This window comes from Juglans microcarpa x Juglans regia, chromosome 1S, assembly GCF_004785595.1.
Source record: "Juglans microcarpa x Juglans regia isolate MS1-56 chromosome 1S, Jm3101_v1.0, whole genome shotgun sequence".
Taxonomy (NCBI): Eukaryota; Viridiplantae; Streptophyta; class Magnoliopsida; order Fagales; family Juglandaceae; genus Juglans; species Juglans microcarpa x Juglans regia.
Window position 1 is genome coordinate 26029042 of NC_054595.1, and position 16100 is coordinate 26045141.

Sequence of the window (16100 nt, forward strand, 5' to 3'; positions counted from 1 at the left end):
GAAGTATAATATAATCCTCCTTTTCCATATTTTCCATGTTTCTAGGTAACCAAAGAGAACATCTGAAGTCTAAAAAGAATATCTCCGGAAAAAACATATCAAAATTAACCCAAGCAATAAATCCCTCAATTTCAACGAGCTTTAATTATTTCCACCCTAGATATATAAACAATCCATTAAAGCTCCAAGCTTTGAGTCTTTGAGATTGAAAACCATACCTCGTCGTATTCTTTCTTGTCAGCCTTGGGTTGCTTCAAAGGCTTTGCCTTTCCACCTACAGAATCAAAAGAAAAAAAAAATCCCTAATTCTCTTTTCACACACAAAAAACAAGGTTCAATCAACAGATAAAATCTAGGCTTCTTCTTCTCGTAATTAACAGGAAAAGCACGGAGACTTTGGCGGATCAATAATCATAATTAACGAATCTAGGGTCTCGAAGAGAGGGAGCATACCTTGCTTCGACGACATGGCTGCGATCTAGGGCTACGGTCTGGTGCGGATTCGAAAGCAAAAGCGGAATCCGAAAGAGAGAGCCCTAACAGTACGAAAGACGAAATGATCAAAAATCAATCAGGGACTCGGGATTATATAATGGGGGCGCTGGACTTCACGCGCCTTTTCCCAATATTGTAAATTTACTATTCCGTCCTCCTCTCGAATATTTGAATCATTTGGTTAATGCCAGGTAGAATTGTGAAGCGTATAAGTATTATAATTGTTTTAAAAATAATAAGTTTTATTATTAAAAAATTAATTTTTTTTATATTGATATTATATTGATTTATTTATTTATTTTTAAATAATTATAAATATTTATATATTTACATATTTATAACTGTAATTATCATTTTTCCGAACATTTGCTTGGTTGTTTTTTTTTGTTTTTAATAAATTTAATCCGACGTAGTGTTTCTCTGCCCTTCAACCAAAAGGTACAAGTAACCTAATATACATCGAGTTCTAATCGTGCTGTACATAATCATCTTAAACGGACAGGGACATCTTGGAATTGTGAATTAGTAATAGGAACTTAAATTTTTAAAGATATAAATTTCTATTTATGGATTGATTTGGTTACACAAATTAAATTATTTTATCTCATTTCATATCATATAATTATTATAATTCTTTCAAACCTGTACAAATTATGATAAATAATTTAATTTATTTAAATTTTAAAATAAAAATTATAGTAAAAAGGTTATATTATAATAATATTTTATTAAATTTTCAACTTTTATTTAATCTTATCTGTATAATCAAATGAGATCTTATAAGTTGGTCCGGATAATTCGTTTAATAAAATACGTTTAAGCAGAATCCCATCTTAAATATACAGCACAATCAAAGATTAAATAATAAAAGTGATGCAATTGGAATAGAGCATTTGAAAGGTAAGCATCTGGTATTTTCCTAATCTCCTCAGGCTATAAAATCTATTGTTCTCTTGGTCTTTTGCAGGTGTGTTGGTGAAGGATCATTGGCACTTTCATCTGGCTTCCACCTCTGAAATTGAAACATCATTCGAGGCAAGATTCTCCAACCTGCTTTCCGGCAAACTATAATCCATGAAAAAGGCAGGTTGTTTTGGTGCAGGGATTGACACAGTTCCATTAGCAATCATGGAAGCAACATCAGACATGGAAGGCCTATCGTTTGGACTGTCTTGCACGCACAGCAGACCCACGTGAATGCACCTCAGAACTTCGTTTGGGTCATGGGAATTGCCCAAGGCTGGATCTGCAATCTCTAAGCATTTTCCTTGTGTCCACATTTCCCATGCCTGAAAAAAAAAAAGGAGGAACAAGAACAAGAAACGTCAAGAGTTACATTTTGAACAGATTTGAAGTGTTCATCTCAGACAAAAGCTAGGGACAAAGATCTCATGTAGAATAGAAACTTACATATCCTATGAGGCTTGATGCTTTTCCATGATGAGAAAAACTGTTATTCTTCTTTCCGCTCAAAATTTCTAGTAATATTACTCCAAAGCTAAAGACATCAGACTTCACTGAGAACTTTCCCCTCAATGCATACTCGGGAGACATATAGCCACTGAATAAGGGTTCAACAAAAACTTCCAGTATTTAGGGACTAGATCTATGCATGCATGAATGAATACAAATGCATACTTGTTTACATATGCTCAGAGATAAATTGATGATTTACTTACTATGTTCCAACCACTCTCTTTGTTTTTGCTTCAGATTCATCTTGCCCAAATATTCTTGCCATGCCAAAATCAGATATCTTTGGGTTCATCTCAGAATCAAGCAAGATGTTACTAGCTTTCAGATCTCTATGTACTACTCTCAGTCTTGAAAATTTATGAAGGTAAAGAAGTCCTTGAGCAATTCCTTGAATGATGTTGAACCGTTTTGTCCAATCTAATAAGTCCTTTTTCACAGGATCTGCCTATGAGCAATATGTGAATGTTAGGATTAGGAAAAATTTTGAGAAAAAAAAAAAGTTAAAAATGAAATAAGTTTTCAAGTACTAAAAAATGTCAACCGAAGATAAATAAATCCAGGCTTTTGTTGTGCATGTACTCATATATCAACATCTTCTCTTCTCTCTGAATGCAGCACCCAACCAGTTTGACAAGATTAGTGTGTTGCAGCTTGGCAATTAGCACAATTTCATTCTTGAATTCTACTTCTCCTTGTCCAGAATTTCTAGAGAGCCTCTTTATTGCAACTTCTTGATCACCATCAGGCAATATTCCCTGAAACAATAACTAATTAAATAAATAAATAAAATATCATAGGTTCTCGTATCATCTGATTTTGAAGGGTCTCTAGAGTATTACCTTGTAAACGGGTCCGAACCCACCTTCTCCAAGCTTACATGTAGTCGCAAAATTGCTTGTTGCTGTTGATATGTTTTCAAAGCTGAAAAATTGTAGCACACTGCCCTTCTTCCTGCTTACTGTGAATTTCTTTCTCTTCCTAGATCTGCTGCTAGAATGTGTTGTTCTAGCTCCTAGCTCACATTGTAAGATTTCTTGCTCTGCTTCATTCTCCCCTTTTAATCAAATAGGGAACCCAAATAGAAAGTTATTAGTAATAAACCAATGATTAACATTGTTCTGATATTATTCTCGTCATTTCTTTGAGATTACCTTTTTCTCTACGTTTTCTTCGAATGAAAATGTATAACGAGCACAGTGCCAGTAAAGCCACAAACCCTGTCACAGATGGGACAAGCCATATCCGCCGCTTTACTGCAGTAAAGAGTGATAGTTGCCACTTATTAATAGGGAGTCTGGCCCACAAGTGTTAAATATCATCTAGATATGTCTGTGTGTGTGTGTTCTCTGAGTAGCATGCCAAAGCTGCGAACATAGAGAGCTGTTGTCTAGATGATTAGTGAAGTCATTAGGGAAAGTTTCCTTATTTTTTTTCTATGTTCTGCAATCAAGCATAAGCAATTGACAAAGATGGGGGTAAACTTACATTTTTCTGGAGTAAGAACATAAATCTCCCTGCTATAAGAATAATTGCTTTCTTCGAAATTCCCTCCTCTGATCCAAATTGTACAGCTAGTTTGGTTGTAGTCGGAGTAAGCATAAGCAATGCAAGAACAGTTATTCAAGCAATTTACTCTACAATCAAAGAGACTCAAGTTGTACTTTCCATCAAAATTGAATCCTTCACCAGACATAGCACCTTTTATTCTCTCAAATCGATCATTTGGCTTCCTGCACTCCGGCAACTGTTGCTTTATGCAGCCGGGGTTGGAATTATAGGAACAAGCCCCAGCACCAAATGGTGCTAGCCCTGTTATCTCTACTATTTGACCTGTGGGATCTAATATTAAACCTGATAAACTATATTTTTTATACAATGAATATGTAAGATAGCTTTCATTTTCGTGTGTTATGCTGCTAAACTTGTAATTACCGTAATTGTAAAATCTTACAAATTCGTAACGCCCATTTTGCCAATTCCCACTAGTCCAGTAGGCATTCCCTTTCCACCAAATGATCAACTGACTAGTACCATTCATATTGTAAGCAGTAGTAAGGGTAAAGGAACCTTCGGCTGGGATGTTTTCACTTATCCACGAAGTTAGTGACCAAACATGCATAGGTTTGAAGTTCACTCCAAGTTTCATTCCAGGCAAAAGCGTATCAGTAGGATAATCAAAACTTTGCCACAGAATCTGCTGTTTAGATCCATCTGAATTTAGCTCCCTTAATACAAAGTTGCCTGAATCCAGTAGCATGGCACTTGTATTATTAGCTGCTTGAACAGAATCTGACACAATAAGACTGCCTCCACTATGTGAGATTATCAATCTACAAGATTCATCGATCATAAGAATACCAGAGTTGTCTGCAATTGGGTTGTTCCGGTTAGCAACCCACACCACCTTCCTTTTGGCAACCAACTCTGCTGCATCATTCACTAGGTTGTATGAAATTCCCACATACCGGTTTCTCGAAGTTCCTGGACTAAAAAATTCCAATCTGAATCTATCTTCAGCTGAGACCAGATGCTCCCCATCTCTAAGCTTTTGGCCTTGCGCCAATACATCTTTTTCGGACTGAGAGTGTCTGATAAGGAAAAAGGAAAACAAAATGAGCATGATAAGGGCTCTTCCTTTGGTGGCCATGAGTGGAAAATCTTGAGACAAGAACTGAGTGAGTTATGGGAAAATCTTATTTGCCAATACTAGAAGACAACCCGCTGGCTTTGTTGACTCGGCGATGCTATAAAGATACATGCATGCATGCATACATATACACATATCTATTTAGTGATGTGAACCCAAAAAGGCCTGGACGAGGAAACCACATGTATGAATGGAGATACTTCACCTTTGACGCCAGAGGCTTGCTTTAATTAATGGAGTCAATGATTGGACTTGCATTATTGCTGGTGAGTATAACCTTTAAATAGATTGACAAGCAGAGGGGCTAAGCTTTACGTAATAGCACTCGATTAGTTATTAGTGAGTAAAATATACTCACAATAGATTAGTTAAATTTTAAATATAGATATAGTGATTTTTAAAATTTTTTTCAAATTTAAAAATTACTGTATATACATTAAATACATATTTTATTAATTATTTTTCTCTCTCTTTCTTTCTATCATATATTTTATCACAATTAGTATATTAATTTGAGTTAGTGATATATTAATTTAATAAGAATATGATTATTAATTAATATATAATGGGTAGAATAGTAAAATATGATAAAATTAAATAAATTAATAATTAAAAAAATTAAATATTTTTGAAATTATTAGTTATTCATTATTATATAATGAATAAATGTATAATCTAATGTGGAGATTTGATGTTAATAACCAAAATCAAATTCTATCTTATATTATTTTATTGTTATATAATGAAAAAATAACTATTCCAATATAGAGATTTATGTGAATGGAATAACCAAAAGTTAAATTTCTCTTATAATCATAAAAAATGTCTTTTAACTTTGATTAATCCAATGAGAGTGCTCTAAGAGTGCACAACTGAATACCTCTAGCACAATTTTTTGAGTTGCTCTACAAGTTTATTCAGGCTAACCAAATAATCCAGCAAGTCTCAAGTGTCTATTCTTGATAGTGAAACATACTACGTAGAATAAATTAGAATAACAATCAACAAACTCCATAACCTAAATACTTACTCAAGAGAGAACAAAAATAGAGAAATTCTATACTAATATAGAATTGTGAAGGAACCAGTTGAGGAGAGCTATATATATTATATAAACCTCCCTGTGCACCACTCACTACTAGCCTTAAAAGCCAGCTTTTAATTATCGTAATAAAATGGTCGTTACCACTTTTAATTTGAAGAATGTAACACATGACCATTACAACATAAGAGAGAGTCTACCCGTATAGGCGTCTCTCCATCTTACACCTTAGAACACAAAATTATTTCAAATAAGCTTTAAATGTTCACAAAACCACATAACCTATCCATCAGCTCATAAAATTTCTTGTACTCATTTGTTTTTATGGCTGTATTGGTGAAAAATCATTTTTTTTCCCCCTTTCATATGGCTTCAAAGTCCACCATGCTCCCTGTCAAGATTGTAAATGCCGTTGACGTTTGCCTTACTCGTCTTGCGTCAAAGCACGTGGATTTTTAGCAGCCCAAAAGACGCCAACTTGGATACCACCTGGGTCAAGTTGGTCCAATACATAAATTAAATTAAATTAAATGATGTGAAATGTGGAGTTAAAGATTCATACTCGAACTTCCACTCTTATTATTGTGTTAACAAATAAAAAGAGGTAAATTTAAGTAAAGAATCAAATTACATTCAAACATCTAACTTATTTTGATTTTTCATCTTTCTATATTCAGTTTTTCCGCAAGAACGCAAGCTAGCTGCTGGCCATACAGGTTGGAAGAAAATGGATCATGTTCAGTAAAGTGAAAAGAGGAAACTTCTTCTTTCTGACTACATCAATGGTAGCGTGGACAAGTTCCAAGGGGCTGAGAAAAGTTATGTTATATATAATCATTTATTGTATAAGCATTACATTTTTGTTTTGTTGAAAAAAGTGGATCTATCGTTAAAAATTAATTTTTTTATATGAATCTCATATTTACTAATTTTTTTTAAAATAAGTGCACGACGCTTGTGCACTCTATAATTGTAAATATCATTTTTCAACTAAGAAATATATCATTTCTCAATTGAGAAAGATATTTGAGTATTCAACACAACTTACACAAGTCAGCACCTTCTAGTTTAAGAGGATTGACATTATATTAGGCAAAATATGTACTTTTTTTTTTTTTTAAATAAAAGAATTTCATTCAACCATTTACACAGTCTTACAAACAAAAGTGCAGGAACTGTTTAATAATTACAGACAACAGGGTAGATCTTTACCATGGAAATTTAACAGCCATAGAGGAATTGAGATGAGGGGTATGCTTTCATAGAAACTATTGAAAACTATCCATTCCGCAATAGAATGCGCGCATCAATTGAGATCTCGATGTATTTTTATGGTTTCCTAGCTTTGGAAGGACTGCAATGAGTTCTTGATATCTTGAATTATCGATTGTATTGTCCAATCTGAAGTAGTATCTGGTTCATTTACTGCTTGTAGTGTCACTAATGAATCTCTAGCAATTAAGAGCTTTTTCATTTGCCGGTCCTTTGCTTCCTTTACTCCAATGTACATTGCCATAGCTTCTCCCTGATTTGGATTTAAACTCTAAATGTGTATGGTCTCGACAAATATTGGTGAGCCCTCCTCTGATCTGCATATGGTTGTTGTTGTGTTGCCTTTGCTTCTTACCGCCACATCAAATGTTAAAGTGTAGTGGTCTCGGGGTGTGGCTCTCCAATTGTGACTTTCATTGACCTGTTTATTGCCTCATGCATCACAGTGTTCTTTATAAATTTTTAGAGTGCCAGAGACAAAGTCCTCAATGTTGGGTAAAAGCCTCATGAATTATCTTATTTCTAAGAAATCAAATATTGTCCATAGCTATAATAGAAAATATTTGAAAGTGGTGCTCATCACTGCTGTGGATGTTGAGGTTCCTAGAGGGGCTAAAAATGCAGTCCATCCAATGGTTGATGTCATGATTGGCAAAGTAGGAGATATTTAGTGGCCCAGCGGAAAGTCTTCAAAGGATTCTAGTGAAAGTGCATTTTAAAAAGAGATGGTTCAGAGTTTCTTCCTCGTTGTTACAAATTGGACACTTTATTTCCTCATCATTCATAGGAAGGAATCTGTTTAAAGGAGTTTTTATTGGAATGATGTTGTTAAGGATTTTCCAACAGAGAAATTTCAGTCTATCATGGATCTTGAGCTTCCAGAGTTTTTTCCATTTGTTAGACTAATCAAGAGGCATGTTATGATTTTGATTCATTGTAATGGCAGCATAAGCAGACTTGAATGTGAATTTTCCAGATTTGTGATGGACCCATATGAGCTTATCATTCAAATTGTAAAAATTAGTCTAAGCAAGATGAATTTTCATTATCTCATTCACAGAATCCTGGTGGAAGAGTGCTTGTAAAAGAATTATATTCCATCTTCTGGGTTCTTCCATGGTTAATTCAGAAACTGTTAAAGAGAGATCTTTCTGTGTAGAAGCAAATTTTGGGATGGGTTGGAATGATGGGAGGGTAGGTATCCAGGGGTCAGACCATACCCTTACTCCAAAACCATTATTAATTTGGTAGCACACACTGTATTTGAGAAAATCCAATTGCTTTAAAATATCTTTCCATATCCAACAGTCAGTGGGTTTAGAATGTGTAGCAAAGAGGGAATTATTTCTCAACTATTTTCTAGTGAGGACTTTTTGCTAGGTAGTTGTGCTTCCTTTAATTAATTGTCAACATATCTTTGAAATGAAAGTTTTGTTGAAGTTAGAGGTCAGTCTAAGGCCTAGACCCCTACAAATTTAGGCTTGCATATGGAATTCCACGACTTTGGAGTAAAATTGTGGGATTTTTCAAGAGAAAACCCCCACCAAAATTTCATAAAAGCTTTATCCATGTTATTGGTAACAACTTTAGGAACAGAGATGGTAGACATTAAATAAGAGGGTATGGAGTTAGCCACTGATCTAATTAAAGTTGTTTTTCAAGCCTAAGATAGTAGCTTAGCTTTCCATCCTGCAAGTTTTTGAACAATTTTTTCTTAGACTTCTTCAAAATAAACTTTTTTTGAGGCCTTGAAATAGAGGGGAAATCCTAGATATTTTATTTTTGATGATTTTTTTTTAAATAAAAAATCTCTTCCACACCTCTTTTGGCACTAGGCAAAGTATTACCACTAGATTGGATAGAGGATTTACCCATATGTATTTTTTGTCCAGACCAGTGGAAGTATTTTTCCAGGCAATTCATGAAATTTTGAGCATTTTGTCTTAATGTTTTACCAAAGAGGATGAGATCATTAGCAAACAGAAGATGAGAGATTAAAGAGCCATTTATGCTGATAGTGATACCCTTGAGATGACCAAGATTTTCTTCTTTTGTGAAGAGTCTTGTGAGAACTTCTGTTCCAAGGATAAAGAGGAAAGGGGGGAGGATGTCTCCTTGTCGAAGACCTCTGGATGGATGGAGGAATCCACATGGGTGTCTATTGATAATCACAGAGTAAGAGATTGTTGTGATCCAATTGTTTTGGAAACCTAGACTTGACATTATCATCATGATAAAGTCTCATTCCATGAAATCAAAAGCTTTCTCCATGTCGATTTTTATAGCCATAAAACCATTTTTTCCCCTTTTCCTTTTGAGATGGTGAAACACCTCTTGGGCAAGAATGGTATTTTCCTGGATTACTCTGCCTGGGACAAATGCTGTTTGATGGGGAGAAATAATCTTGGGAATAATTTTCTTGAGTCTGTTTGCAAGTATCTTGGCAATAACTTTGTAACAGACATTGGAAAGACTAGTAGGCCTGAATTGGTGAACTATGTTTGGGTTATTAGTCTTTAGGATTAAAGCAATGTGAGTATGATTCATTTCTTTAAGAATTTTCCCAATCTTGAAATTTTTTTTTATGGTAGCATTGAAATCCATTTTGATGATCTCCAAATAGTGCTTGTAGAAGAGGCATGTGAAGCCATCAGGGCCAGGGGCTTTTGTCGAGAGGGTTTGCTTTAGAGTAGATAAAATTTCCTCCTTAGTGGGAATCTCACAGAGAAATTGATTATCAAATTCTGAATTTTTTTTTGGAAAAAGGTCATCCAGATCAGATTGTATACTGAATTGGAGGTTTGGAATATTTCTCTGAAGTGATCCAGAAATTTGTTCTGGATCACATTTTGATCCTCAGTCCAGTGATTAGAATTGATCTTTAAACTCTCAATGGAGTTGATGCGCCTTTTCATTGTGGTTGACATATGAAAGAATTTAGTGTTGAGGTTAGTGGTAGTCAACCATTGCAGTCTTGATTTTTGTCTCCAAAGGCTTTCTTCTCTTCTGAGTTGTTCGTTCAGATTTTCTTTTAGTTCAACTTCCTTTATCATGGAATCAGTGGTTGGGTCATTAGTTTGGATTTGGGACAGAGTTGTTGTCAGATTTTTTATTTTCATTTGAATGTGACCAAAGTGATTCTTGTTCCAAGATTTTAGTGCCTTTTTCACCCCTTTTTATTTTTTTGAGAAAATGGAAATGGGTTCTCCCACACAAAGGGTGTTCTAAACTTTTTGAATAATCATCTGACTAGTATGGTCCCTAATCCAAAAATCTTCAAATTTAAAAGAATGATTGTGGTGTCTACTTCTTGAAGTATTCAGAACTATGGGGAATGATTTGAAGAGCTAATGGGAAGGTGCCGAAGAGTGGCATTGGGAAAGAGTGTCATCCATAAGTGGTTTCAATGTCTCTGTCAAGTCTTTATCTAATATTTTCCAGACCTTGTCTATTGTTAAACCAAGTGTACTTTGGACCATGAAAGCCTAAGTTTGTCATTCCATATCTATCCATGTAGGCTTTAAGACCATTTGTTTGGGAAGAACAGGCATAGGGCCTTCCTCCAATTTTTTTTTGCTTGGCTCAGAACATAATTAAAGTCACCAATGTCTAATATAAGACCATTATAATTGTTTGCAAGATTATTCATTATGTCCCAGAACTGCCATTTTTTACTGTGTTGTGCAGAACAAAGTTTAAAAGCCAGAGGTTATAAGATGGATCCGAATACACAAACATAGATATTACATTACTATTCACAATCACAAGTACAATCACAAAAACAGAAGGCCACCCCATTTACAGAAGATGGAGCATTTATATATAGAGAAAACCCTAATCTATTGACAATGAAATATTTACATTAGTCAAAATTGTCTCTGAGAGGAAGACTGCATCAAGTTTAAATTTCCTGATATTGACCCTCTAGTTTCTGATTGCACGGGGTTGGGCAAGGCCCCTGCAATTCCAGTACAATATTATCATTTCTGATTTGGTGGCAATTTTGGCCCTGCCACTTCAGCCTCATCATCAATAGAGAAAATTTTCAGAGAGTGGATTTGAATCAGATTACCCGAATGCTAGTTTTGGTATGGAGAGAACCGTGATTTATTGGCTTTCCTACAAATTGCATCACTCCTTTTGTTCTTTGTCGCCTGGATGTATTTTGTAATCGACACTTCATCTTCTTCTGTTTGCTATTTGATTTCTTCATTCTTTATTTTCAAGTTCTCGAGTTGCTCCTCTCCAGCAATGGTTGATTCCCCTTGCCCCTCTTGAGTGAAAGAGTTTCCATGATTGAAATGTGAATGACTGATTTGAGTTTCGATGAGCTTATAATGCAGGAGGAAGAAAAAAATTTGAAACTTGGGTTGATGTTTCCGTGATTGATGGCTTTATGTGGATTAGGCCTTATGACAATGCATGATTTTCCTGATTGTTTTACTAAAAGTGAGGTGGAATGATTTTGAGGTATAAAGTCTACTAGGTTTTGAAGTTGTTCAAATTGGGCTATGATGTGTTTGAAGAGATTTGATTTGGTTGTGTTGGTGTGGTCCGATGGGTCTCACTGTTTGTTGAGCTGATGGGTAATAAAGATTGTGGGTTGTGATTTATTGGAAGTGGCTTGTTGCTGACCGTGGGATCTCTAGTATGACATTATATAGGTGAGATTGCCTTGACTAATGTGAGAGGGTGATCAAATTGTGTGTGCTGGACCTGCGATGGGATCTTCCAACTTGTTTGAGGGGGCTGACTATCTCTTCTTTCTTTAATTAGCTCTCTCTTCATTGTCGACTGTGCTACGGATCTGTTACGTGTTTCTTGAAGCAACTCAGCAAATCCCATGCTTATGCAGATTCGGTACTCATGAGGAACTTGCACCTTTGGGTCAATCTGATGGCAATTTTTTCCTTTGTTGTTCTGATGTGTTGTTGGGATTTGACTCTGCCAGTAGTTGAGTGTGGTTGTGGAGACTTCATTTGTTTGGTTTATTTTTTCTTTCCCTTTACTGGAAGCCGTTGGGAAGAACTGTCGTGTTTCAAGTGCCACTTGAAAGGTTAATGCTCGAATTGCTGTGCTATTTTGAAATGCTACCATTTCAGATAGTTGATTTTCGAGTGGGACTTGCTGATCAACTTGGTTTTCAGCTTAAGTCATTCTCCTGATTACTGGATTATTCGCTCGTATCCATGGGCCAAAATTTGTAACTTCAGTCTGAATTTGTAGGAGCAGACAGATTTGTTGTATATGGCCCATACATTCACATCAATAGTAAAAATTTGATAACATTTCATATTTAAAACTTATCCATGTGGCTGGCTTTCTTGGACGTGTGAGTGGGAAGTCGTCTGGTAGTGGATGTTCTACACTGACCTCCACTTGGATTCTCATGTATCTCCTAAAGACTATCTTAGGACTTGTGACTTTTTTCAACCTGAATAAAATTTTCCATTTTTCTAGCTATTTTTTCCGCATCCTGATTTGTCATGAATTCTAAAGGAAACCCATGGATTTGTATCCAGAAAACAGACATCTTCAAATCAATTTCTTGTAAGCTCAAACCTGGAGGCCAGTCACATACCAACATGTGGAAACCTTTTATGTTCCATGGTCGTTGCTCCATTACTCTATTTTTCTCATGTTGCGTTCGAAAAGTGAAGAGAAATGTATTCACATTTAGATCTTCGATGGTGAGTCCTATAACAAAGCTCTGCACGGCTTTAATGGTTGCATGCAGAGCATGTATGTTGAGAAGCTTTGATGAGATGAGATGGCTCTGCCTATGAGTGCATGTTCAGACAGGCGTGCTGCAAATTCTATTTCTGGTACTAGGATAAGATCATTCCAGTTTGGGGTTTTCTATTTTGCTATGTGGTTTTCATCTTCTGTGAGAGGATTCATGGCTTTGGGTGTTGGTTTAGGAAGTTGTGTTAGGAACGTTTTGGTGGTGGAATGTTGTAGAAGGAGCTGTGATTAGGTTTGCTTGAGCATAGAGTTATGGAGAGGTGCAGTGGAGTAAATGCTAGTTGGAGTGTTTATTGATAAGGGGTTGACGTTTCTAGTTTGATTGCTGAGTGAGCTTGACTTTAATGCAACTGAAGGGTATGTTAGAGGGGATGGGTTTCTGGTTTAGTAATTGAGGAAATGATTTTGGTTTGGTTATGGGAAGACAATTTTCGAGGGAGTTCCTCTAGGAAGAATTTGACTCACTAAGGAGAGGGGGAGAACTCATCTTGGAGAGAAAGCTAGTTCTAGAAGAGAGAGGTAGGAAAAATATGTACTTAGTAAAAGAAATTAAACCAAAAAAAACAAAAAAAAGGTTCAAAATCAACAAATGTTGCGAGATGTCATTAGGATGCATCGTGTGAAGACAGTGACTTTAGGCTTAGAAAAAGCAAACATTCATTCAATCTGACTCATTGTTCAGCTTTTCTTTCCCGCAAGTCTAGTGGCGACTTCGTTTTCAAGACTTCCTATGGGCCAATAACCACCGTTGATCCTGGTAATTCAGTATTAATTATGCCAACAGAAACCCAAAAACCCACTGAATCATCTTATCCTTGGCCCCAGTCCCCTGTTTTTTCCTAAAAACTAATGTTTTATTTCTATATTTTAGGATATTTATAGATTCTCTTGCCGTCTTCTCCTTATTTTTTATTTTTTATTTTTCTAAAATCTTAGTTTTCTCCGAGGTCTTGTTCAGCGTCGATAGGCCCAAGGGGCCGAGAGTCTCGCCCTTTTTCTGCAGTTTTTACAGTTTGTGTTTGACACTTTGAAGGTTAGGTCTGAATAACAGCTGTGGATTGCCAGTTAACTAACTTTTGAATCTATTACATAGCGACCAGACCAACCCAAACCCAACTCCCCTTCCCCTTCCCTTTCCTATTTTCTTTGCTCTTTTCCCCGCCAAGGAAAAATCCCATGATTTCAACCTGTTCTTTTTTCTTCACATCTACTCTCTTTCTCGCTTGGTCCTAGTCATGGTATGCTCTCTCTCTCTCTCTCTCTCTCTCTCTCTCTCTCTGAATGCATGCAAACTTGTATTTGTGTTGGAAATGGAATTGATTCTCCTCAACATGAATACCTGAAAGAGTGTTAATTTTTGTGTTTTATTGACATGTTCGTCTTTAGTAAAACATAAATCTTGCTTTTGAACTCTGTTCATGTTTGTCTTTATTGAACTTTTTGCGCTTTATTATGCCATTCACCTTCTGGTTTCCTTTCATGCGGCAAATCAAGTAGTGTTTATGTGTTGTTCTCCAAATGGGTTGTTCGTTAAAGGCTTTAATTTCTGTGCCTTTTTTTTTTCCTACTGTTGCAGACATTTTTGCCTTTATTGGTTCGGTCTCTGGCGAGGCTGCTCACAGCACTGGTGTATCAACCAGCAGCCTCCGTCTCTACCTTACTTTACTACAGCGATCTCCTCCCAAGAAATCTCGACTTGGAGCGCCTGGTGCGGACTGAATTCCTCGATCGAGAAAACTATTTGTTTCATTTCCTCATCAACATCTTGAGGTGTTTCTGGTAGCTACCCCTCCTCCCCTACAGAAATTCTTCATCCCCTAGCTATGGATTTCTTTTATTTACTCCCAATTTTGTTTCAGATTGGGCCTCAACTTTTATGCAATCATAACCATTGATGGAGTAATGAGTTGATGATATACGCGCTGAGAACAGGGCAGATCAAGCTCAAATTGTGTGGGTTGAGAATCTTGAGATCGTCTTCTTTTTAGCAATGTACATTTGATTGACTAATCTCTAAACTATTTATGAAGGAACCGTCACTGAATTTACTTTAAAGTAAGTATTGCTTGATTTAAAAGGGGAAAAAGCATGAGATAGGAAATGCACATTGGCCAAAGTTGCAAAGCACCGTACTTTAACCGCAGTTGGCGTTTGAATTTCATGATTGCAATGTCTTGGTTGTTGAATCAAGTTATCAAACCTAACTCACTATTTTTTTAATTTTTTATAAAAAAAATTAAATTCATCTTAATTTAATTCATACCTTTTAATTTTAAAAATTAAATTAATTTTAATTTAAAAAAATTAAATTCATTTCAATCAAACTTATAAAATATTATTATTTACAATTTAACTTAATTTATCTCGACGACTAAACAGTTTGACTCGTCGTATCCTCTCAACATGAGAAAGGGCTCAACACAGTTGGTCCGTGTTTTGCATCAGCTCCAAGACGACCATAAACCCAAGTGGGATTAATCATTAAAGTGAAGAAGGAATCGTCCCTAAAAATCCATGTTGCCGCCGACGTTTCCTCCTCTGCATATTATTTATTAAGGGCTCTGCAGGCACTGGGATTTGGGTCCAATCGGCTAGTACCTGCAATGTTAGGGATCTTCTGTATCATTGACATTGATCCTCTGCATTTATGGAATCAATGAAAAATAAATGGATTGTTTGAAAGAAAAAATGGCTTATTTGCAGTTAGTTTTTAGTTCTTCATAGACCACATTACGAATTTAAGGCAAAATAACATACTCACCAAAAATGGGCTTTTGTCTTCTACACTTCTTATCCCTTCTTTTTTGAGATATCAAGTTATACAAATTATTTCAATATAATTATAAAAAAAATTCTTCTTATCAATTACTATTTACTATCTTATATCTTTTAAAAAAAACTCGATATTCTATAAAAAAAATATAAATATAAGATATGAGAGTGAATAATAACTGATGAATAAAATTCATCTAATTACAATACCACCTCATCCAAAATGGGTTCATAGGAATGGACTTCAATGGGCCTACTACCATTGAGAATTCAAGAAGAAATTAAACCTCCAATAGGCCTAAGTCCTCACACGATCAAGTCAACATTACTGTCCAAAAGTGTTTCCACTCGACAGGCTGCGTTACGACGCAACCGATGTCACATGTGAGGTTCTACTTCACGGTCAATATCTTTGTTTGATTTAAACAGAAATTAACATTATAACCAATTAAATAAAGAGTCTCGGTACATAGAATTTTCACACTTACATTATTTAAAAAATTTATGATTTTATTTTTTTATCTTTATATTTCATAATTCATAATATGAGAATAAAAGAGTAAAATCATATATTTTTAAATAGTGTATAGGAATGTGAGACTTATATTTAATTTTTTTAAAAATTAAATACAATATATCTAATGTGGTGTA

General features: G+C 35.4%; 1 protein-coding gene and 2 long non-coding RNA genes across 4 annotated transcripts; 1 reads left to right on the forward strand and 2 right to left on the reverse strand.

Moving 5' to 3' along the window:
* Window positions 1-234: 234 nt before the first annotated feature.
* On the reverse strand, window positions 235-658 carry LOC121247761. The gene is made up of 2 exons (XR_005937281.1): window positions 454-658; window positions 235-274 (listed from the first exon to the last, which is right to left on the reverse strand). It is a non-coding gene; the product is annotated as an uncharacterized LOC121247761 (long non-coding RNA).
* Window positions 659-1289: 631 nt separating this feature from the next.
* LOC121247758 (G-type lectin S-receptor-like serine/threonine-protein kinase CES101) lies at window positions 1290-4663 on the reverse strand. Of its 2 annotated transcripts, XM_041146193.1 has the most exons (8): window positions 4330-4663; window positions 3457-4212; window positions 3123-3224; window positions 2811-3025; window positions 2513-2726; window positions 2175-2412; window positions 1906-2056; window positions 1290-1784 (listed from the first exon to the last, which is right to left on the reverse strand). In XM_041146193.1, exons 1-8 carry the CDS (start codon window positions 4616-4618, stop codon window positions 1491-1493), a joined length of 2259 nt encoding a protein of 752 aa, XP_041002127.1. In that variant the 5' UTR covers window positions 4619-4663; the 3' UTR covers window positions 1290-1490. The 2 variants fall into 2 exon arrangements, with proteins under 2 accessions (XP_041002127.1, XP_041002126.1); XM_041146192.1 differs by having other exon boundaries at window positions 3457-4663.
* An 8167-nt stretch (window positions 4664-12830) lies between these two features.
* LOC121247760 lies at window positions 12831-14776 on the forward strand. The gene is made up of 4 exons (XR_005937280.1): window positions 12831-13052; window positions 13277-13915; window positions 14254-14456; window positions 14537-14776. It is a non-coding gene; the product is annotated as an uncharacterized LOC121247760 (long non-coding RNA).
* Window positions 14777-16100: the final 1324 nt, after the last annotated feature.